Consider the following 24,580-nt stretch of genomic DNA (forward strand, 5'->3'; position numbering starts at 1 on the left):
GGCTACTAACCTGGAGACATCGCTGGGGTGTGAATCAGCCGGCACAAGTCACTCGCCTCTATGGCCGACCCTTGTCTAGAGTAGAGTCTTGCACGGTGGTCCTGAATTGACTGACTCCTCACCCGACCAGCTATCCGAGGTGAACTACAATCAACCAAACGAAACGACACCTCGAACCCAATTCATTAATCCCGAAACTTCCGGAGTGAGATCCCAGCACGACTCAAACAAGGTGGTGTGCGGATTGGCTCTATTAAACCCTCACACACCTCTAGGGGAATAAAACACGTAATTACTTCTCTTCTTTATTCTAACATTTCTCAGGTATAATATAGCTAAAAAAATCTACTGTACATATAATATAATACATCTGTTGTACGTACAGGCCTCGTACTGTACAACTCCCGTTACGTGACATTCTCTGTACATCTAGTCTAGGACATAAAATGTACACTGCTGTACTTTTGTGGTTTAGTACACTTCCCGTACACTCTTATATATGTCATGTACAGTTTAACGTGATAGATCTTGTTCACTTTAAAATACTGCATATTGCGTGTATATTGTAATAGGGAACATCATTGATAAACATGCTTTGTACAGTGAATTATAAAACATTTGTTATACACTAATCTATAACTCATCTCGTGTACGCTGAACTATAACAGCAGCTTGAACACTGAAGTATAACAATGTACACTGCTGATGAACTTTGAAAGTTGGTTAATGTCTCAGAATCGTAATGCTGACATTTTTCCTCAATACAATGATGAGGTTCCATTAAGTTTTACATAAGACTGTTCCCGGCGGTTTAAAAAAATGAGTTAGCCTTGAGTTAAAAACATTACTCTGAAGCGAAAAGAAAGCTGATAAAAGTCAGGTCAAAAAGTGGACAGGGTGACTAAACGTAGCCAAACATACTGGAAGAAGTACCACCCAGTCTTGTACCTCGTCTTGAAGGTTAATAATCAGTCATTCTTAACCTAGACAGATTGAGACTAGAATTGCTTTAACAGATAACCCAATTATCCAGGTTCCGGCTAATGAAGGTTTTCACAGTACCCCTTAGCATCGTAAAACAACGCTGCTGGATACGAACGATAATTTAATAAAAACAAAAACAAAAATAATCTTTTGAGAACTCTCTATTTGGTATAATATTGTTATTTTCTGATCATTGAATTACATAATCTATTAGTGGCGTTTAATGTCTTCTTCAAGGTTAAAAAAATATTATGCGCGTCTGTGTAAGTTTCTACGGCGATGGTTTGTTCTTTCCTCCGACATGGCAGCTGCATCCTACACAGTTTCGGTACACTTTCAGTCTAACGCTTAATTTACCTTAAACTATCACTCCTACAAGGTCAATATGATAAAAATAATAACGTGCAAATAACTTTTTCCTTACACAACACCGTGACATATATTTCTTTATTAGACTTCTTGATAGTCGTAACTTACAGCATTATATGTTTGTAAGTAACAATTTGGCGTCAACACTGTTGAAATATTTTTTGCGTTCATTCTTGTATTTTACATACCAGCAAGTCTGACAATATATATACCAGCTACAGACTGACAGCAACAGTCTGACAATATACATACCAGCTACAGACTGCCAATATACATACCGGCAACAGTGACACTAAATATACCAGCAAAAAGTTTGACAGTATACATACCATCAACAGTCTGACAGTATACTTACCAGCTACAGTCTGACAGTATACATACAATCAACAGTCTGACAGTATACATACCAGCTACAGACTGCCAATATACATACCATCAACAGTCTGACAGTATACATACCAGCAACAGTCTGACAGTATATACAAGGAGTAAATCAACACTAAATCATGTGCGTTTTATATGAACTGAGTCGTTATAAACCCTCTACAGGGTGAGTCAGCAAAGAGTACATTAAATTGGAGGATGAAATCATTGGATAATTCTAAACCACAATATCTCTTTGGTAAAATGTCAGATTCTGCATAGTTTCCCTGTTACAATACATTTAAGTTGTTGTATTAATGAGAGTGAATTTGAAGTGGAACCCCCATAGGTTTTTGTAATAATTTTTTCACAGATCTGTACAGTGTGACCCCTCTTTGTTACAACCTAAAGGAAATGTTCAAAGTTGCCCCCTTCTGCCTCAATGCAGGCCTGCACACGTCGTACCATTGATTGTCTGACGCGTTCCAGAATGACTGGACTATGTTTAATTTACTCGCACCTGTCACGAACACGTGGACATATGCAGAATCTGACATTTTTCCATAGATACATTGTGGTTTGGAGTTATCCAATGATTTCATCCTCCAATTTAATGTACTCTTTGCTGAATCACCTTATATATAAATATACATTATACTGCCACTATAAAACTTTTTCCTATATAGCATCAACTAGATATTACTTAAAATACAGGTATAAATAATTTACTATGTAAAACAGTATGATTTACATATACAGGAAGTGATGATTTAAAGTACAATTGTAAATAAATGTGTTTTTCTGTCTCTCCCAATGCCGAGAAATAGTTGTGTTTTGTGTTGATATTGTCTCACATCACTTGTGTACGTATTAATATTGTGTGAGAGACTTCTAAGAAAATTCCCTTTAACCCTTTGGATCCTGAAGTGTTAAACCATCGCCATCAAAGGATTAAACCATTATCGTCAAGTGGTTAAACCACCGTCATCAAATGGTTACATAGCTTATATCTTAAATAGTTTTCAAGATTCATAAATTTCAGGAACCGGTTAAAAAAGTTCGTAAGAGAAACGTAATTTATGAGTAAAGATGTAAGAATATATCAAATTGGTAGATATATATATATATATATTCATGTTTCAATATGAGTATCATATAAACTAAAAACCTTTAATATGACCCATAAATAATTTGTGTAATTCTAATAAGGGTTTGGCTGTTATTTTTGTGACGTAGCTAAAGTGAACCTTATAGTTACTTTTTATTTCTTCAGTTACAAGGAACAAGTTGAGCATAAAGCTCGAATCCTCCTTTCTTCCATTTTCAACTCCTCTTAATTAACTGTCTCTCATCCTCCGCGTTACCTCTATTATGTAGAATGAACTTGGGGAGATGAAGCATTGAAGCCATTAACACTGTCTCACGAAACATGAATGAGACAGCCGCTATTGTCCCAAGAAACAAAGAAAAATACTTCATTTCATTTTCGCATTAGTGAAACAAATGCTACTTTCTCAAGGAACAATGAACCCACTCGACTCTCGCACATACCCGTGAAGTAGTAATCTCTAACTCACACAAATGAGGCAGTATTATCACCATCTGACTCAGGAACCAACTAAAATGGAAGCCTCATGAAGCTTGTAAGTGTCTCTCCATAGTCTCAGAAGAAGGTGAAGCAGGAGTCTGTAATCTCCCCAGGGGACAGCAGAGCCTCAAGGGCACTCCAGGTAGCGGCCAGGCCACTCAAGGAGCCCACCACCACCACCAGCCACAGAAGAAACCTCTCCACCCCACTGATGTGTCTGTAGGAATCAAAGAAAACGTGTGAGGTAAAACTATATTATCTTTAGCTCTGTGTCAGGAGTCATCACAGAAGTACACTGTTTTTGGGGGTTTTTAAGAGACTTTGATATTGTTAACCGTTGTCTTTAATATAAAACTTAAAGGATACCTTTATCTCTTATTCTCTTTCTCCACGTCTCTCTTTTTCTGTCAGTTATTCTCTCTAGAACGCAATATACGCATTTTTTTACAACTTTTTAAAATACTGTGGCTCATCACAAAGATTATCGATTTACGGGATAAAAAACACTTGCAATTTACCATACAAGGGAATATATTAATAGCAGTGTACGAGTAGTTGAAAGCGAGTTTGCATACCAGCTAGTGTCACCGATAAGTAAGAATGTCGCTCGCAGCCATAATTGTGTTTTCCGGCGGTCTGTAGCAACTAAATGTTTACACGAGACACAACTGTTCTCCTGAAGCTTTGGTATTAACTTCGATGTTAAGTTTCGCTCGCTAAGTCTGTGACGAATCTTAGAGCTTCATTTTGGACCACCTGTAATTTTAATATTTGATTGGAGAGGGTGGGAGAGGGAGGGAGGGAGGGAGGGAGGGAATGAGCAGGAGGGGGGGGGAGGAAGGAAGAAGGGGAAGGGAGTAGTAAGAAGGGGAAGGGAGGGGGAGGAAGGGAGTAGTAAGTCCGTGGCTCTGAATTCTAATTAACAACACAAATGAGGCCAGTTAGTTAATTAGCTAATTACTGAGTAAGTCAGAGCACTTAGGATAATGAACCGCAGGTGTTGGTGTTGTTTTGATGGTAAGTGTTGTATATTTAGCCAAGTCAGGTGCGGGTGTATGAGCTTGGGTAAGGAACAGTGTCACCTTTATGGTCATTTTCTCCAGACTATAGACTAAACTTTACCATATAAACACGGTAGTTTTAACCTACCAGAGAAAAGCCTCATCTCGCTCCAGAAAAGCAGGACCTTGTGTTCCAGCTCTTGAGGTTCATTACGTAGATTTTGTCCAAATTTCACATAAAGGTACAATATCTTACATGATGAATATGGGTCTACGATCAAAATTGTAATATTCGAGTAATTAGTGAGAATTAATGACTTCAAAATTATATGGATATTCAATGTTTAAATCATCAAATACCTATGGTAGAGTCCACGAGTTGAAGAACAGTACTGGACGAGACAAAAGCCCTTGACAACATAATCAAGAATAATGGATGAAACCACACCAGCCCTTCCCTGGGCATGACCACCTCTTATAGGTGACCATTAGGTTAACAATTAAATAATCACGAAACTCACCTCTTCTGCCATCCCTCCTGTTCTCCCGAGTCGCAGAGACGCATGTAGAAAATAGGCGGCAGGACGAAGGTGAGGATAGGTACGGTGAAGCTACCAATCAGGTTGAGTATCCTGCCGAAGTTCCTCACTGCCAGGCTGATGATGATCCCCATGATGACGATGGTGGTCCTGAGGACACACCGCTGCCACCCGAACGCTGTAGGTGAGGGAGTGATTGACTTACCTACACGACTTGGCTACACGACTTACCAACACGACTTGACTACCAGCCACTTATCTAAGATTTAACTCTCATAACACAATCACAACCTACGTTATCTTAATTGTAGTCATATTCATTAACATCAAAGTGATTAATATTAGACAATTTACTCCTATTGAGTTTTGAAGGGGGCTATAATATGAACCTAACCTAACCTAACCAAAATTTAGCTACGTTAGGATAGATTAAGTTAGCATTAGGAAACCATATTATCTTAAGGTGAATTAAACTGAGGAGGAGGAATCGGTAATCTTCATGATAATCTTAAAATCTTTCTATCTCATGCCACCAAGAACCTGAGCCTCACCGTTGGGCAGACTAAGGCCCTCCTCCAGGTTCTGAGAGAGCGGGTTCACTACGATGATGTAGGTGAAGGCGTTGTTGAGGAGCATCAACACCCGAACCACAGTGACTGCTGGCCCATGTACTGACAACAGGACGTTCACGTCTACTTGGTTACCGAACTCCATGTAGCCCAGAACCGCCAGGGGCACATACATCACTATCAACGCTGAGGGAGAGAGTGAGGGAGGGTGTTAGTGTGGTGAGGGAGAGAGTGAGGGAGGGTGTTAGTTAGTGTGGTGAGGGAGAGAGTGAGGGAGGGTGTTAGTTAGTGTGGTGAGGGAGAGAGTGAGGGAGGGTGTTAGTGTGGTGAGGGAGAGAGGTGAAGGGAGGGAGGGAGGGAGCTCATATTGCTCAAGGTGAAAAGTTGTATTTTAGATTAAAGATTAAAGAGAGAGAGAGAGAGAGAGAGAGAGAGAATGACTTGGGCGAAACCCATTTTTCTTGTTTAAAGTTTAACGTTAATCGAATGAGACGAAGGAGACACACACACACACACACACACACACACAGTTTTATACAATGACAACACTATTAAGTCATGGTTAAATTTTCCACTTGAGAAATAATAAATTCAAACACATTAACTCTTATAGCTTCCTCACTCTGTATGTGTGTGTTAACAGGACAAAAACAAGTGATAAGATTTAAGGATAACATTTCTATCACCCGCAACATAAGAGTCAGACACAGAAAATATTACTCTTCAAAGTGGCCGGGAGGGGGGGGGGTTGCCGGGAGGGGGAGGGTGGCCGGGGGTGTGGCCGGGCGGTGGGGTGTGGCCGGGCGGTGGGGTGTGGCCGGGAGAGGGGAGGGGATGAATGTTGGGAGGAGGGGTGATCCAGACTGAGTGCCTGCAGGTTACATCTGGGAGTCCCAGTCTAATTTCGACTCTAATATGGCTGTCATTTCTCCGTCGTGGATTAAGTGGGTCAGTTATAAGGAAACTTTAGTTGAAGTATTAGTTTTAAAAATCTAAATAAATTGTTCTTTAAATTCCAAACCTAATGAATTATAAAAAGAAAAAAACATCAATGGATTGTCTAAAGTCCACCACGAAGAGGGAATTAAAAATGGGATTAAAATTCAAATAAATTATTACTACTTCTCTCTTCTGTCATGAACCAAGTTAAGGGAAAACACAGACGATAATAATCTGATAATGTTTGAGAATACTGACTCTTTGGGCACCCCTCAGCAGCACGTTAAACTTAAGAGAATAACACCAATAACAACACCACACTCACCTATAACACAACACCACACTCACCTATAACACAACACCACACTCACCTATAACACAACACCACACTCACCTATAACACAACACCACACTCACCTATAACACAACACCACACTCACCTATAACACAACACCACACTCACCTATACTCACCAACACCACACTCACCTATAACACAACACCACACTCACCTATAACACACTCACCTATAACACAACACCACACTCACCTATAACACAACACCACACTCACCTATAACACAACACCACACTCACCTATAACACAACACCACACTCACCTATAACACAACACCACACTCACCTATAACACAACACCACACTCACCTATAACACAACACCACACTCACCTCAAAATGCTACATCACAAGACACAACACCACAAACACCACATCCTGTCACACAACACTAAAACCATACAACACCATATCATACTACACATAAAACTCATATCTCGAGCATACACCCTCATCATTTCATACTTCCAATACCACACATCACGCCTCGAATACCACACATCACCACACCACTAACAAGACAAATCATATACCATGTAAAGATCTGTTGTTACATTTTGCGTTGACTCAACTTTTTAACGCACTATGTTATAATTACCCTGACCTCCTTTGTTGGCCACTGCTTTGTAATCCTATATTTTTTTTTTATCTTGTTCCGGTTCACACAGGAAGAGTATATAAGCTGTAACAATAAATTGCCTTAACCAGCATTATGAATTACAAACAACAGGAGAGTATAACCAGTTTAGATCATGGATGGTAGCCAAACACTTCAACACGGTCTCTCAAAAGAATATTCCTTCCCTTTCTTTCCAATACGGCACACCTCATACCCCCCATTCCCTACCCCACCCCCCTCTCTCCCTACCTTATACCCAATACACCAAAAATATCAAGAGCAACTTACTGGCAAAAGCAATAACCACTGCATAAGGGAACTTGGATCTATCAGCCATATCGTTCTGGATGGTAGGGAAGGTGATCGCTCCACCGTAAGAGAACATAATGGTACCGAATCCCAGGAAGAAGGAGGAGAAGGTCGGGGTAGCATGGGTTGGTTTGTACTCTGGTGTCTCCAACAACACCTTCGCCACCACCACCAACACCGCCGCAACCGTAGCGACCAGAGCCAACACCGACACGTGCCTGGTGGTGGAGAAAGAAAACGAGGAGTGAATATTAAGAGAGAACGAAAGATGTTTGAGGAGAAACTAATAGAAATAAAAAAAAATAAGGAATTATGTTGCCTTTTCCCCTGAAGATGATTAACTTACCTATTCCTGTAGGTTATGTATCTAAGCTACTGTGCCGAGTAGCACCTATGTATATAATTACGTGGCAACACTGCACGTGTTATGTGGCATTATTGCCCCGAGGCTGCCATATGGCAGCAGGGTCTACCATTAGACAACACATTATGCTTCCAATATCTTCCTAGGCGGTAGTACCTCCCTGTTTGATAGCTGCCTACTATCGTGGATCCGTTGATGTTAACCCCCCATCTAACGGATCACACTGAGAGAAGTCCGTTTTATGGAGGTTTAACTGTCCAATAATATTTAGTCCCTTAACCATAACGCAACATAAATACATTTTAATACATAAGTGAGTTGATCGTCACGTTGGACTGACATATTGAGTAAATAGTTAATATTTATCAAAATACGATATTTAGTCTCTGACTGTAAACAACTGAAACAGCCAATTAGAGTGTATTAACCCACCAGTCACGTATCAGTATCTATTAAACCTGAGTATTTCCTGGAATTTAGGATATACAGTAGGTCTATTTTGAAACGCTTTGGATGTTTTTGTTGACAGAATCCTAAATTAATTTAGAGAACATCACTCGGGCTCTGATGCTGTTGAGACAAATAGAACATAATTAAAACTTCAAATATAACCTTAACATAAATCTCAAACATTAAGGTAATATCACAAACACAAATTTCCTCAACACATCAAAATAAAACTCATAAATAAGAACCACAGACAAATGTTTTTTCATACTCCCGCTTCTAACTGTACTAAAACCAAATGGAAACACCGCAGCTTCTTTATAGCGCAGAGAAGCAGCTCCGAGGCTCATTCTAACAGTTCGGAATCTCAGGAGTGTAGAAGAACTTACGCCCGTGACTGCTTTTCATAAGTACGAAATGAGGTAAAAACATTTATGACAATAATCCAGACAAATATATCTGTTGCGTCTTTTGAATTAATAAACAATAAATGTGATGATAATAAGTGAGAGGGAAGCATCTTTGGAAGCATCGTGAAAACTTTGGAACATCTTTAGAACACTTTCCAATACTGGTAACAATATTGGGTTATTAAGGACAAGGCACTCGATTCTCCAATACAAACACAGTGGCCCGTGAAGGTGAACGAGGTGAAGTGTTTAAGGAGATCGAACATCTCAACCAGTCACGACACGACGAGGCAGTCAACCACACATAAGACACATGCGGTTTAATTCTCCTTTAATTATATTTTCTCCGATTATTTTCTTATTTAAATAAGTTTATGTGAATAATATATCCAGGTAAATGACCTCCTGCACTATTCTTCTTCTGAATATTTCATAATGTAATACATGTTATTATTATTCCTCAGAAATATGGTACAAAAACATTCTTATTTAACAGGTCATAAAGGTGAAAGTTAAAGAAAATTTCACTTTTAAATTTCTATTGCAAGTCTAAATAAAGTTGTTTACGTATAAAAGTTATAATGAAACTGACACACAAGACTTGGTTTGCAAATTAACTTCACTAGCATCACAAAAATATCATCATGGGATTAAAGTCCTTTCACCTCTCCCCCTGAACAACGAACTCCAAGATTCCGACTCATGAACCCGAAGCAGTAGACTGATACATTATTCTGTTCATAAATGCTTCGGGTTCACGAGTCGGAATTTCGGGGTTCGTGGTTCAGTGGGAGAGGCAAACGGACTATATTAATTGACTGTACTTACTATATACTCGTACAATATCAGCGTAATTTGCGATTTTATATTTCTGTTTACACACACTTATACAGATGACGCGGTCAGTACAGTTATGACACGATGGTAGTAACTATATTATGATGTACAGTAACCCAAATGTAAATTCTCTCAAATGTGTGACAAATCCTATTTCGTGTTCAGCTTATTGGGGGGAAAAAAGTGAGCAAACACAGGAATGTAAAAATCTTTCTGAAATTTTGGCGATCAAAGGAGAGAGAGAGAGAGAGAGAGATATTTACCCTAGATAGAACATTACCATTTTCCTTCGACTATTTTAACGAAAATATCAGGACGTTAACTTTAATAGCACTAGACAAAGCTATATTAGTACATATAACCTAACTCAAACAATACACTAATATACTCAGCTATTAAAATGACCTTCATGTTACTTGACCTAGAGTACTTGGTGGTTGAGGGTGTGGCCGCTTCTGTTTGGGCGAGTTATCTTGAATCGGCTGTCTTTAAAACTTACGGAATCTTATCTTGTCATTAAGTTTAAATAAGGATATTGTTTATACTACTTAAGTTTATTTTATATAATATACTAAATTATTATCGATCTTTATGATACGTGCTTGTATGTATGTATTTTATTCTGGTTATTATGAGTTACCGAGTTATTTACACCCACTTCTATCGCCGCCTTGATCACTGTAGCTCTCAGTCCGTGGGGAGTTGTATTGAGCTTTTGTGATTTTTGTTTTCATTCACTTCATTCCAGTGCTTTTTTTTTTTAAGACTTTTTGAAGACTTTTTATTTACTCCTTTATAATTTAGATTTCGATGTTTTTAAATATAATTGAGGAATGTTATTATGATTTCATATTGAGATGAGAATATTTTATCGTTATTTTTACTTTGTTACTTGTTAAGGCTGTTCTCATAGCCTTATAAGTATGATATAATATTATATTCTTGTTTTATTGCTTTACTTTCTCTTTATAATTTTTGGTGTAGTTTCATAAAATATGTAATACTTACATATACAACCTTAGGTTAATATGGTATAGGAAATATTCTTATTTATGTCTTCTGTTCTGACATATTGAGTTGTCTCCTTGGGCTCACGAGCTGAATGTTAACTTTACTCAGGTTAGTTGGCCCATAACTAGATTATAAACCTCTTCTTCACACACACACACACACACACACACACACACACACACACACACATATATATTAAAAGTTTGCTACAGTTATCCTCTCATAGATCATGACTGAAGCCAGAGTTTAGAAAGTAGGTTATCATAAGAAACTTGTATGGGAACATCGTAAAGTGTGTCGGGGGAAACTGTGGATACAAAGCACTGAGACTAAATTTATGATATTGGAGGACAGAATCAGTGGCGGACACTGCACTGGGTCGCCTCATTTGCTCAACAGTTAGTAGGCTATGTCCCATGTGCGAGCGTACTGCGGCTACCTACTTTCCAAAGTGACCTGTGTCCCACCTGCCATCGTCTTGCCAGCGTAAACATGCCGTCTACGCAGCGCAGACGTTTGCTTTTCAACGTGCGGTACCTGGCCCGGGAAAAAAACCTCCCATATATCAGAGGAGGATGTAAGTAGACGAACTTCACCAACTCTACAAGGAACTTCGCCAAGATCTAAAGAAGTTTTACTAGTACATCAGAATGTATTCTGATTGGGGATGCAGCCTCCCCACTCAGTGTATATTTGTTGAAACCCTATCCTAGGAATGCTCTGAACATAAAAGGGAATTTTTAATTACAGATTGTCACGTGCCAGGTGTGTTGTAGAGTGTGCTTTTGGAATTTGTACAAGTAAATGGAGAATTTTAAATAAAGCTATTGAAACTGCTGTTGACATTGTAAAGTGTGCTACACTTTCCCATAATTTCATCATCGACACAGAAGGTCTGGACGCAGTCATATGCAATCCAAGAATAAACAATGTTTAACATTCTTCAGCAAAGAATGTGAGAGACAGTTTGCAGCTACTTTAACAGTCCACAAGAATTTATTTCTAGGCAAGATCAAGCTGTTAACAGTGGATAATTAATGAATAGACTTCTTTAGTTTTGGTGCGTCTAGTTCCCTCTTCCTGGTCGCTCGGTGCCGCAGGGTGCTCGCACATGGGACATTGCCTAAGGTTAGGCGTATGGGGCGCCCCACTGAGTGACACTTGAACAAGGGACTACTGGGTCAGGAGGTGAGTGTTATATTCCCTCGGCCTCCGCCCCCTTGTATCGGTACCATTAATGTGTGTGACAAATCCTATTCACTTTACAGATTACTGGGGCAAAAAGACGAGCAAATGAACGTATAGAAAAATCGTTCTGAAAAGCTGTTCATCAGAGAGAGAGAGAGAGAGAGAGAGAGAGAGAGAGAGTGCTGCACCAACTCAGTCCCTTCATCAAAAGAACCGCTGTATAGAAAAAACCAACATTGGTCCCACAGCCACTTACCAGAACTCTTTGGGGCTGCCCAGCCAGGAGAGTGGAACAAGGACGCACCCAACGGCGACGACCCAAGTACAGACGGTGAGGGACGGGACGAGGGGCTGTAACACGGACTCCACCAGTTCAGCAGACAGGAGGATGGTTACCGTAGACACACCAAACAACGTGACACACTGGATCACGTTCACCAAGTACCTGTAAGGGAGATGATGAGTCAGGAACAGCTGGAGGTAACTTCGGGAGGTGATTACGGAAGTGAACGAAAGACGCATTACATTATACAAGAGTAAAACTTCAATATGTTACTCATTGTATAAATTAACATGAAACCATCTTCAAAGAAACCATACAGACAGGTAAGGAAGGGGGAAGATAAGGAGACAATAGGGCAAGAATCTGGAAGGGGGGAAGAGGGGGAAGGGGAGGGGGAGGAGGGCTAGGTGGGGAGGGGGGAGGGGAGGAGGGGGAGGGAGGAGGGGGAGGGGATGGGGAGGAGGGGGATGGGAGGGGGCAGAGATGGAGGTAGGAGAGGAGGAGGATGACAAAGGAAGAGTTTGGTAAGACAAGATATTGGGTGGAGTAGTTTGACTCATAGTACAGTATTGGTGTAGTTATTTATTTTACTATTTACTATTATTATTGACGTTACTGTTATTGTTACTAATATTAATCGAAATCTTAGTACTGTAGTGTAAACCAGAGCAAAGGAACAGTGTTACTAATCCTCAGCTTGGTAATTTGTTGTGAAATTCGAAGACTAAGGGAGGGAGACGACTCGTGTGGTTTGAGAGAGAGAGAGAGAGAGAGAGAGAGAGAGAGAGAGAGAGAGAGAGGCCTACACTCGGTTCAAGTGTTGGTCACGAGGTAACTCAAGGAGAGGGGCGACTCTACCCACAACCCTACAGCGTTATCTTTGTTTGTTTACTTTACCTGGCGTGTTATTGTTGACATCATTAACCTATATATATACTGTATATCATTACCTGAAACTAAACAAAAATAAGTTATCAAAATGTAGAGAATCAACAAGAAACTCATTAATTAGTTTTGTTGTCGTAAATAACTGTAGTGAAACTTACCAGCCAAACATCCCGAGAGTTCTGAACGCCATGGCAGGGTAGGGCTTACGACACGCCCTTTGATATTCGGGCCAGCGTTCCTCCAGGATCACCCAACACACTCCCAGGCGGCAGGCAGCGTATGCTACTATTATACAGGACACAGCCAACACGCCCACCCCCGCCCATCCTGTCAGTATGGGCGGCTAAGTTAGTTATAGGTTAGAGGGATGGGTGGGTAGGTAGGTAGGTGAAGATTTTTGTTTTTAAGAGGTCGGGTAGCTAGGGTAGAATGTTTTAAAATGGAGAGAGAGAGAGAGAGAGAGAGAGAGAGAGAGAGAGAGAGAGAGAGAGAGAGAGAGAGAGATTTAATTAATTCAAGCCAAAATGTAGGAAACGACATCCCCTCAAAAAATTCTGACACCCTGGCCAACATTATAAATTAATTAAAGGATTTCTCCCACCTCTCTCTTTTTTAATTCTACCTTACTTTCTCTTTCTCTCTCTCTCTCTCTGGGAAATAACAAAAGGAAGGTAAAATACTAAGCGAAGAGAATGAAGAAATAACAGGATTAAAGGTGGAAATTGAACGTGAAAACAAAATAGAATGGAAGTGTTCAAACAATATCCTTAAACGACAACAACAAAACATTTAAAACATGGGAGAGAAAGAAATTATTCAGCATTGTACAAAGAAACAATCAAAATGATATTGAATAGCAATATGACAACAAGAGAGCGGGTCACTCACCTGTCTGAGCAATGGCCCAAGGGAGCGCCAACACACCGAGTCCTGCAACTTGTGCCACCAAGAAGAAGGATGCAAGAAGGACTCCAAGGCCATTCTCCGCCCTCCCGTGCTGGCCGCTACGTTCAAGAGATGATTCTGAGGGCGAGTCACTTCCCTCTGGACTGAGTGATCTGTTGGAAGAGAACCAGTAACAGTTCAATCATCATAAAACTCTACAATGACTCAACATCCAGATTCCTCTCAACCGAAGACCCGGAACTGTTGCAGCGAGTTCCTCTCACAAACGTCTAACAAAAGTCGAGACTGAAGTATAAAAACAATATTAATAGGAAATTGAAGATAATGAAGAGGTTATTAAATATTATGATTAGTAAGATGTTTGAAGCTGATAGTAAACTGTTGGTTGAGAGACGATGGGAGATGATGACAGTAAATTTGAGCTTAATGTTGAAAGTCTTATAAACTGCCTGGGCTCAAAGTCAGTGTTATTAACATGGAAAGGTTAGAAGCACAGACTGAAAATAACTAATTTCCTTCTGTTGATTATCTTAACTGTTTTTTTGTGTGTAATTCATTACTACGTGCATTTGATCAACCATTGAAGCGTCTTAATTGTTCAAAAATTTAATCAAACATTCATTTACTTACATATATGAAGTTAATATAAAGCAGAAATGTTACATAATCTCGCTGAAAAGAGAAACATACAGGAACAGAAATTAAAAACTTTATATAGTGCTCAAGGGATCTAACGCCAGAAGCCAGCCAATTAGAAGAGAGCTTACAAAGGCAAAATATTTGACCAATCACACTCCAGGAAACTGAGAGAGAAAAAGGAAAGAGATAGCCAACGGCGAGGCGGCAAATTTTTACGCCAATTTGTTAGTACGATTCAATGTTTTATTTTTCTACACTATCTGTTTATCATACTCGATTAATATGTAAAAATACCTGATAACTTCAACGTTTTCATTAATACTTACGAGACTCGGTAATTGAAAACACAAGGAAAGGAATGAAAAGAAAACATTCCAAAGTAAACGGTGTAAAAGAAAGATATGAGGGGAAACTGTAGGAAAAAATAGACACTGGGGAAACACAAGTCGGGTGTAGAGGAAAACAGGTTGAGTGGACAACGGCAAGAAAGGGAGGAAACACTGTATTGTTTGATGGATTTATTTGTCTTTATATTACGGAAGTATATTTAGCCGGGGGGAGAGAGGTCATACATGTGATTAAACGATGGGAAAAATAAACGTAAAATTAAAAAAAAAAAAAAAAAAGAATCCTGGAGTTGTGACGGTCCTATTCGTCCATCCTTCTATCCCTGACCTCACTCATAACCACAACATTGCTCACAAAACAACACCCACAACTAATAACACTCATAATACCTCACCACAACTCACAATACCTCACCACAACTCATAATACCTCACCACAACTCATAATACCTCACCACAACTCATAATACCTCACCACAACTCAATCACACAGTTCACCACTTCCATCCCTCGCGTTACGAAGAGTTTACACTTGAATTACCCAACTCGGAAACTCCCTCGGGCGAGTTGTCTTTGTAATGCGATATTAGAATTCTGTTTTTGTTTTGTTTTTGTATAATTTAGAAGGATGTTTACGCCTCTCTCTCTCTCTCTCTCTCTCTCTCTCTCTCTCTCTCTCTCTCTCTCTAGTGGATGGATTTGTTTATTCTATCTCAGTTCACTTGTTTTTCGGGAGGAAACGACAAGATTGTGGAACCCGTAAACAGACAATAGTGAAGGTATATTAATGCAGGTGCAGGAATACAGATGTCATTAGTGTTAGACGCAATTAAGTAGTGTTACAGATGCACAGATGTACATTTTACACTATCATGATCTATTGATTTGGTAATGAAAATAAACGATTATTTCACTCACGTACATTAATACCCATTATGTCACTTCAGAGTTCCTTGTGTTACCGAGACAAAACATAAATTAACAGGGATTTTTGTTTATTACTGTAATGACTCCAGTCTCTCTCTGTTCTGATATAAGAGTTTACCACACGACTGAGCACCTACCAAGCATACACGAGATAACTTGTTATATTGGGGTGATTGTGTGTCTATGGATACTTTAATCAATTTAAATTTGTTTACTCTTTCGGAAACAATATTTCTTCTGATTTACAAGTAACAGGGAAATAAATTTTACGGAGAGACTTTCCAGAGTATTTTTCAATGTGGCCACCATTGTGAGTTTACCTATGGTAGTGACCTTTTGTTTGTGTTTTACTTTATAGAAAATATTACGAAAATATGTTTGACGACGACTCATTGACATATTGAGATGGTTCACCTCCAGTACTTGGTTGTAAGATGAACTGAAGAGCATCGGTATTAACGTCTTGGAAAGTGTCAATTGTTATGTTGCAAGATTTTCCCGCTAGGAGGCCAACTGTGCAGTAAACTGTCGAGCTATGAGCGTTAATGATTACTTTTTCCCTTTACGAACACAATACAACAATAATGAATAGCTGTAATTTAACGAAGCGAGGTATATTTATGCTGACAGCCTGACAACGACGGCTGTTTTATCTTCTAAACCTGACACACAGCGAGGGGGGTAGGGGGAGGACCTCAAATCACTGTACAGATCCGATGTTCTGTATCAACTGAGAAACCAATAGTGGCAGCTTCCACAATATGAGGAATACAATAAAACCTTTCCATGAATCGCACATAAATAGCGGTTATCTCTTTCTTGTTTTAATATTACAATGGTGGCCAACTTAGAGAGAGAGAGAGAGAGAGAGAGAGAGAGAGATGAATGAAAAAGACTCCATATATTAAACCCTGAACCAAACTTGTTCACGGAATAGAACCCACGTCTCATGAGGTAGTAGTACTAAGCTTAGAGTGATAGCATCAATCCTAAATCGATAACAATGATCCTTGTATGATAACAAGAAGCTTGAACGTTTATCGTGTATGGTAACCGAAGCACCAGGTAGTAGGTAGGTATCAAACAAGAGAGGTACTACCGCCTGGGGAGATATTAGAAGCATAATGTCCCACAGGTTACTGATCTGACTTTCTGCCTCATTTACACACAATTGCAGGGTCTCAATTGTTTCTCTTACTATTGACAACACAACATACATATATTGTATATCGTTTCTCACTCTTGACCTTTTTTCAGTGTTGTATTTATGCTTCTTTATTATGATTATTATTATAATTATTTTTACTTTATTTTTATTTTTATTTTTATTATTATTATTATTATATTTTCGCCCCCCCCCCCGCCCGCAAGTGGGCTAATCCCCGTAAAAAAAACCCGATGCTAATACAATAGTTAGACAAGATAACAGCATCGTCTATTACTGGTCCAAGAGGCAGTCCCATTCGTGTAAGTAATGGCACTCAATGGCATTCCGGGTGATTCTTGGCACTGCCGGTCATTGATCTCGTGAGGGAACACGACCCAATCCCTTTCACCAGATTAATTACTGGACATAAACTCTATACCCCCACCAGCAGGAAAATAATAAGAGCGAAATACAACACTCAGTTGATGGGTAACTGAGAGCGGGAGAGATGGGGTAAAAGGAAGAGGAGAGTGGGATGGAGATGGAGAATGGGGTGGATAGAAGGGTAAAGGAAGAAGGGAGGGGGATGGGACAGGGGTAGATGGGAGGGTAAAGGAAGGGGGAGGGGGGTTGGGAATGGGGTAGAATGAAGTGAAAAGGAAGAGAAAAGGGGGAAGAAGAGGGGTGATGGGTAGAGGTAGGGGAAAGGGGAGAGGAGAGGGAGATGAGTACAAGGAGAGAGAGAGAGGAAAGGGAGTTAATCCAGGATGAGAAGGGAGAGGGAAGGGAGTGATAGATAAAGGATTAATAAGATGAAAACAAGGAAGGGAAGCGAGAAGAACAAAAAGTAAGGAGGAAAAGAATGAGGATACTAATGAAGTGTTCAGTGTACCTCTGAAGGTGTAACAGAGACCAGAGTGTGTGTGTGTGTGTGTGTATCAGTGTATGTGTGTATGTATCAGTGTGTATCAGTGTGTGTGCTGCATGGTCAGAGTTATGATCGTGGTACAATAAACACACACGGTATGCAAGTGCGCCCCCAGGTAGTATGTTAGTTATAATATTGAAGCAACAGTTCCTCGCGACGTAGACAATATACTTCACTGAAATACTTAGGATATTATTACACCGAGAAAGCGAAGACTGAGTGAGGAGAGCAAATTAACCTGAGTGACTCCTTTGATATTACCTGTTGCAGAAATTATGATGAATTAACAGCAAATTGATCTACGAGAGGTAATAGAGTTAATCATATAGAGTTTATACACGATATTTGGATTGTACACTTTACATTATTCATTGTTGTTAATGAGAGGAAATACAGTCTTACGTTCTGTTATACCGACTTGTAATATAGAACTTGGGATATACTCCGATATTAGTGACTTAAAACTATATATAGTGAGGTTGTATATATAGGAGGAAAATATATGCAAGAGACCCGCGACCTGCGTTGAATATATTCTTGCTAGTGGGTCAGCCATGTCGGATATATGGAAATAGACTGCTTACACATAACAACATACATACATACATACATACATATATACATACCTACCTCTACACACACACACACACCTACATACATACATACCTACCTACCTACCTACCTACCTACATACATACATACATACATACATACATACATACATACATACATACATACATACATACATACATACATACATACAACACATACACACACACACACACATACACACATACACATACATACACACATACATACATACATACATACATACATACATACATACATACATACATACACATACATACATACATATACATACATACATACATACATACATACATACATACATACATACATACATACATACATACATACATACATACATACATACATACATACATACATACATACATACATACATACATACATACATACATACATACATACATACATACATACATACATACATATACATACATACATACATACATACATACATGTTGCACCCCTCAAGTATTCGGGATATATGGCCTTGACCTGGAGAGGGAGGGAGCAGTTCGGTCGGCTTCTCAAACATCTCAGCTATTTCAATGTAAATTTGGACAAGGAATTCGGAGAAAGAGAAAAAATAATCCAATTAAGGATAATTTTCTTTTTGAAGGATTTAATGGAGTGGACTTTTCATATACTACCATCGTCATTACGGACATGAAGGGTGAAAATACTGTGTGTGTGGGGGTGTGTGTGGGGTGAGGTGGGGGGTGTGTGTGGGGGTGGGGTGTGGGGGGAGGTAGCTTTTAGTGTAAACTTAATCTTGTAAAAGTTTTATGAAGTCAACTAATGTAACTAAAGATATATATCGACAATGTATTAAAGTGTAGTGATAATATAAACTTTTTCTTATTTACAGTGAACCAGCGGTAGAACTTCATATACCGTATATTAAAGAAGGAAAGGAAATATTGTTTTGAAATATATCCCCCCCAAAATAGCTTAAAGTATAATTATTACGTTTTGTTAGCGGTAATATTTCAAAAGTAAATCATAGACAAAGTGGTTTAATGATTCAGTCGCGATAATCATAAAAAAATATTCGTAAGATAAATATTCCTCGTAACTTAGAATGAATAACAACATTTAAGAAGATGATCTAATGTAAAGTATAAAATCAACAACACTTGATGTACCGCTATCATGGTCAGTCACCTCACACCAAAACTGTCAGTATCTCGCACCTGGGTTGTGGTCACGTGCACCTCCCCCTTTCAGGTCATATTGTTGGGAAAATATTCAAGGTCATTTGTTTAGATTTTGGTGGGTTACAATGGCGGAAGTCACTGAGAATTCATACCAGGTACAATGACACTTGATCGACTGACTCTGGGCTTAAAATATTCACCTTTGGGGGCAAATCTAATACAATTTCTATCTATTTTACATCCAACTCAAAGAAGGAATTGACGGACTTTGAAAATACTGACAAACTGTTTTCACAATACCTGTACTAAGAAATATATAATGATGGATACTGAACTCTTCTGTCTATTAAGGAAACAAACACAGACTAGTTATATAAGTGATAATGTCTCCAATATGGGATTATGTAAACGTTAGATATATATATTAATTCATTCGTGGAGGAAGTTTACAAATAACCACACACACGATTGTAGATACTGAGTGTGAGACCCAACCAGCCAGAGCGAGCCTGGCTGGTTGGGTCCACCACAGACCTGTTTGGCCAGTACACCCTGCCAGGACTCCTGTATATATATATATATATATATATATATATATATATATATATATATATATATATATATATATATATATATATATATATATATATATATGTGTGTGTGTATATATATATATATATATATATATATATATATATATATATATATATATATATATATATATATATATATATATATATATATATTACATTTAGTTTCACTATGCAAATTCAATAATACCAGCACGTGTATATAAGTAGACATACAGACAGAGGTATAGCTGCAGGTCTAGAGATAAGAACAAGTACAGCTACAAGTACAGATACAGGTCAATGTACAAGTGAAGGTTCAGGTATGGATGCAAGTGTAGGTACAGGTACTACAAGTGCATTACAGGTACAAGAAAGAGGCACAAATACAGGCGCAAGTATAAGTACAGGTATTGATACAAACGGCTAAATGTCGATGTTATAATTTCAGAAGTGTGAAGCAATCGCCGATCTCTCAACGCAAAAATGTAAAAAAAAAACCCTAACCACGTGTGTTTAAGACCACACTCTACCAACACCTAACTGCGGATAATAATAAAAAAAAACCGAAATGCGGATATTATCAACACAAACCGCGAACAACTAACCGCATTTATTAACAATCACACTATCGACGGATAACTATGGGCATTGAAAAAAAAAAACGATATTAGCAGCACAAAACACAATCAACTAACCGCAGGTAACAACAAGACTCCCATAGATGACTTACCTGCCGCCGTAGGTAGTGATGGGGGGAGCGGTGGGTGTAGTGCTCCCTGGCTTCCACCCTGGCAGGAGCGAGGACTTCTCCGTCTTTTTCTTCCCTGACACCACCATGTTGCTGACCTCTTGATATCCTGATGATTTTGCAAATCCTCAGTCCTCCTTCTCGTCCTTAAAGGGAGAAGGATAGAGTGCAGTAAGGGCGTGGGGAGATAGGGTCGTTGTAGGAGCGTAGGGTGAGGGGGTCGTTGTAGGAGCGTGGAGAGAGGGGGTCGTTGTAGGGGCGCAGGGAGACGGGGTCGTTGTAGGGGCGTATTGGTATGGCAAAAGGGAGGGACACATTTACTTCTACAGCGTGTCACCACTTTCCTCTTCCCTCAAATTTCTGGACGAACATGACAGCAGGGCGTGTGGTGAGGCAGGGATTCAGGGCGCTGCGTCACAAGGTTCTCCTCCTGTTGGTACGGGAGAGAGAATGGGGTGAGTATTGTTCCCCCTACACCACGTGATACTAAGGTTACATAACATTCTACCCTTCCTCACCACCATCCTTCTTCCACCACAAGTCCTCGAGCAGACAATGGAAACTTCTGAGGGACGAATTCTTACCTTTGTATCATCTCTGAACGTTTGTGAACCTGTACAGTATAATTGACTAGAACTAGATACTATATTTGTTTAAAGTTATTGTATAACATTATTACCACTGAACACAATCTTCGAAGGACAAGTAACATTGTTCATCTCAAGGACGTTACACTAACACAGTTTTATACAATGGTCAAAATATTTAAGCTGTAGCACAGTGTAACAACAGCATATTGGGAGGTATATTATGGGTCATGTTTATCCTTATAACCTTCCTTCCTCCTTCTCCACCTGGAATAGAGAAAGGGAAGGAGACTGTAGCACATAGAGGGCAAGAGGAATGGATTACAGGTAGAGAAGACCTTGGAGGGGGGGGACGGTGTTGCTAAGGCTTCGTCCATGCCTCCCTCGCCCCCCCCCCCTTCGCTCTCTTGCTCACTCCTTAAGCTACGAGTCAAACCTTGCAACGCTTCTCGTGTCATGAACGTTGCCAACCTACAGGTGTGTGTGTATGTGTGTGAACGGTACAACAGTATAGAGGTACTGTAGGAGAGGAGTGCAGTGGAATAGTAAGAGAGTAGTGCAATGGTACAGTGGTATGGCGGTACAATGGGACGGGTGTTCACTGGGACGGTGGTACAGTGGGACGGTGGTACAATGGGACGGTGGTACAATGGGACGGTGGTACAGTGGGACGGTGGTACAGTAGTATGACGGTACACTGGTACTCATATAGTGAGGCCTAAAGTAAACACAGATTCAGACAATCTAAGTAATGACAACAAGATTAATCTATCACGTTAAGTACATAAAGTGAATCAAGGAGACTCAAGTGTAGAGATAACGACTGAAGTGGCGTCATATACCAGGTAACTTAAGTGTGAGTTACTGTTTGGCTTTTGTGCTACTGACTGACTGACTGACTGGCTGGCTGACTGAGAGAACTTATCTGAATAGTCCGAGACAGAGTAGTTTATGTAGCATATTTTGGATCACTGTTGATTGTTTAAGTAGATTGTTATATTTTGGGTGTTTTATTGTTAATATTTAGGATATTGTTTTAGTTTCGGTCATCCGGGGAATCTTAGGAATTTAACCCCCACCAGAAAGGGGGGTTCGGGGAAGGGGGAGTCGGGGAAGGGGAGTCGAAGGGGGAGTCGGGGAAGGGGAGTCGGGGAAGGGAAGGGGTCAGGGGGGGGGGGAGTCGGGGAAGAGGGGGAATCGGGGAAGGGGTTCGGGGAAGGGGGTTGGGGAAGGGGGTCGGGGAAGGGGGGTCGGGGAAGGGAGGTCGGGGGAAGGAAGTGAGGTCGGGGGAAGGGGGTGGGGGGGAGCCGCCAGGTTAGGTTAGTTATAGTTCCTGTGTTCTGAGGTTAGGTTAGTTTAGATATCAAAATAGAGGGATGACCGAAACTAGAATTTTATCGTATTTAGATTACAATTTGTTAAGGTTGGTGAGAAATTGAATTTTTCTTAAATAAATTCTACAAATACAACGACATCAATAACGGTGGTTTGTGTACGATAACCTTCCTGTGATACAGTCAACTACTAAAGTCTGTTCACCTCTCCCTCTGAACCACGAGATTCACACTCATAAATCCGAAGCATTTATGGACAGAATAATGTATCAGTCTACTGCTTCGGGTTCATGAGTCTGAATCTCGGGGTTCGTGGTTCAGAGTGAGAGGTGAACAGACTTTAGTAGTTGACTACCTTAACTTGTCTCCCCACACACGTCTCAGGTCTAAATATTTTATTAATTCATTAATTTGAGTTAATAATAACAAACAAATTAAGAATTGGTGATATTTATTCCAGCAAGATTCTCACTGATCTTCACCTCAGACCTACGTGTATAGCACACCACCTACGAGGTCCTGACCACCTACCTACCTACCTATGAGGTCTTGATCACCAACAAACGAGGCCCTGACCACCTACCTACCTATTACCTATGAGGTCTTGATCACCGACCTACGACCACCAAACAAACTAGTTCTTCGTTTCCGTCAAGTTCAGTCACCACACACACACACACATCTAAATGTTTATGTGACACTAGCTAGGGTCTTCACCACCGGGCGGGACACTCAACTCCACTATTCACTTGAGGTCATCACCAGGTACAACTTCCCTCACATTACAGTCCTTATGCAACACACGAGACATGTTCACAACCTACCTATGAAAGCGTACACCAGGTTCCTTCACCAAGTAGTTCCTTCATCACCTACGAGGGAACACTTGTTTTGAAACGCGCGCGTCCCTGGTCCCTGCCACACTGACTGGTACCAGATCCAGACTTCAACTCCCCCTCCAGTCCCCCTCCTCCCTCCCTCTCCCCTCCTCCTTCTCGACCATCAGCTGACTCTCTCCTTCCTCCTCCTACTCCTCCCCATCTCAGCTGACAGGGCCCCGCCTCCCCCTATCCTCCCCACCATCGGCTGACCCCTTCCTAAGTTACTATACTAGCTCCTCCCCCTGTGGACATCAGCCGGGGTAACCAGGAGTTGAATTATTCGTGTTTCTATCTCCAGTATTTATCATATTATATCTACCTCCTCTTTCGTGTTATTAATGGATCGTATATCAGTATTCTAGTCATATTTTGTTGCTCTCTTTTACCACAGGGGCAGAAGTATGTGAATGGAAAACCAGAAGTGAATTGACGAGGGTGCAGATCGCGCGGGTAACACTAGACAAGGTGTGGGGCCAGAACTGGTAGTGACTTGCTATTTTTATTCCAGGATGATGTAAAGCTAATTGTAGAAGAGGAAGTGGGGGGGTCAGGGAGGGGAAGAAATGGAGGGAAGGAGTGGATAGAAGGAGATGGAGAAGATAAGATAAGGAGGAAGGGATAGGGTTGATATAATATTAAGGTGAAATGAGCCGGGGGGCTTAATCTTCACCCGATCTTTTCTTTTTTTCTGGCTAACGCGTGGCCAGGGATGATCAGACCAATATTTTTCCCAGGAAGA

General features: G+C 40.2%; 1 protein-coding gene across 1 annotated transcript; it reads right to left on the minus strand.

Annotated features, from left to right (window-relative positions):
- Nucleotides 1–292: 292 nt before the first annotated feature.
- LOC121880032 (amino acid transporter AVT1C-like) lies at nucleotides 293–23,874 on the minus strand. Its single transcript, XM_042387025.1, has 9 exons — nucleotides 23,785–23,874; nucleotides 21,022–21,469; nucleotides 13,951–14,120; nucleotides 13,221–13,389; nucleotides 12,148–12,336; nucleotides 7,614–7,852; nucleotides 5,396–5,599; nucleotides 4,827–5,022; nucleotides 293–3,521 (listed from the first exon to the last, which is right to left on the minus strand). Exons 2-9 carry the CDS (start codon nucleotides 21,126–21,128, stop codon nucleotides 3,380–3,382), a joined length of 1,416 nt encoding a protein of 471 aa, XP_042242959.1. The 5' UTR covers nucleotides 21,129–21,469; nucleotides 23,785–23,874; the 3' UTR covers nucleotides 293–3,379.
- Between the last annotated feature and the right edge of the window lie 706 nt (nucleotides 23,875–24,580).

Source organism: Homarus americanus, unplaced genomic scaffold, assembly GCF_018991925.1.
Source record: "Homarus americanus isolate GMGI-L3 unplaced genomic scaffold, GMGI_Hamer_2.0 scaffold50564, whole genome shotgun sequence".
NCBI lineage: Eukaryota > Metazoa > Arthropoda > Malacostraca > Decapoda > Nephropidae > Homarus > Homarus americanus.

Bases quoted from the DNA above. Each gene is read 5' to 3' on its own strand.
- LOC121880032 (XM_042387025.1), bottom strand. From the start codon at position 21,128: ATGGTGGTGTCAGGGAAGAAAAAGACGGAGAAGTCCTCGCTCCTGCCA. The intron at 7,853-12,147 runs GTAAGTGGCTGT...CTCCACCACCAG, and splicing joins GGCAGCCCCAAAGAGTTCTG to GCACGTGTCGGTGTTGGCTC. The intron at 5,023-5,395 runs GTGAGGCTCAGG...CCTCACCTACAG, and splicing joins GGGCCTTAGTCTGCCCAACG to CGTTCGGGTGGCAGCGGTGT.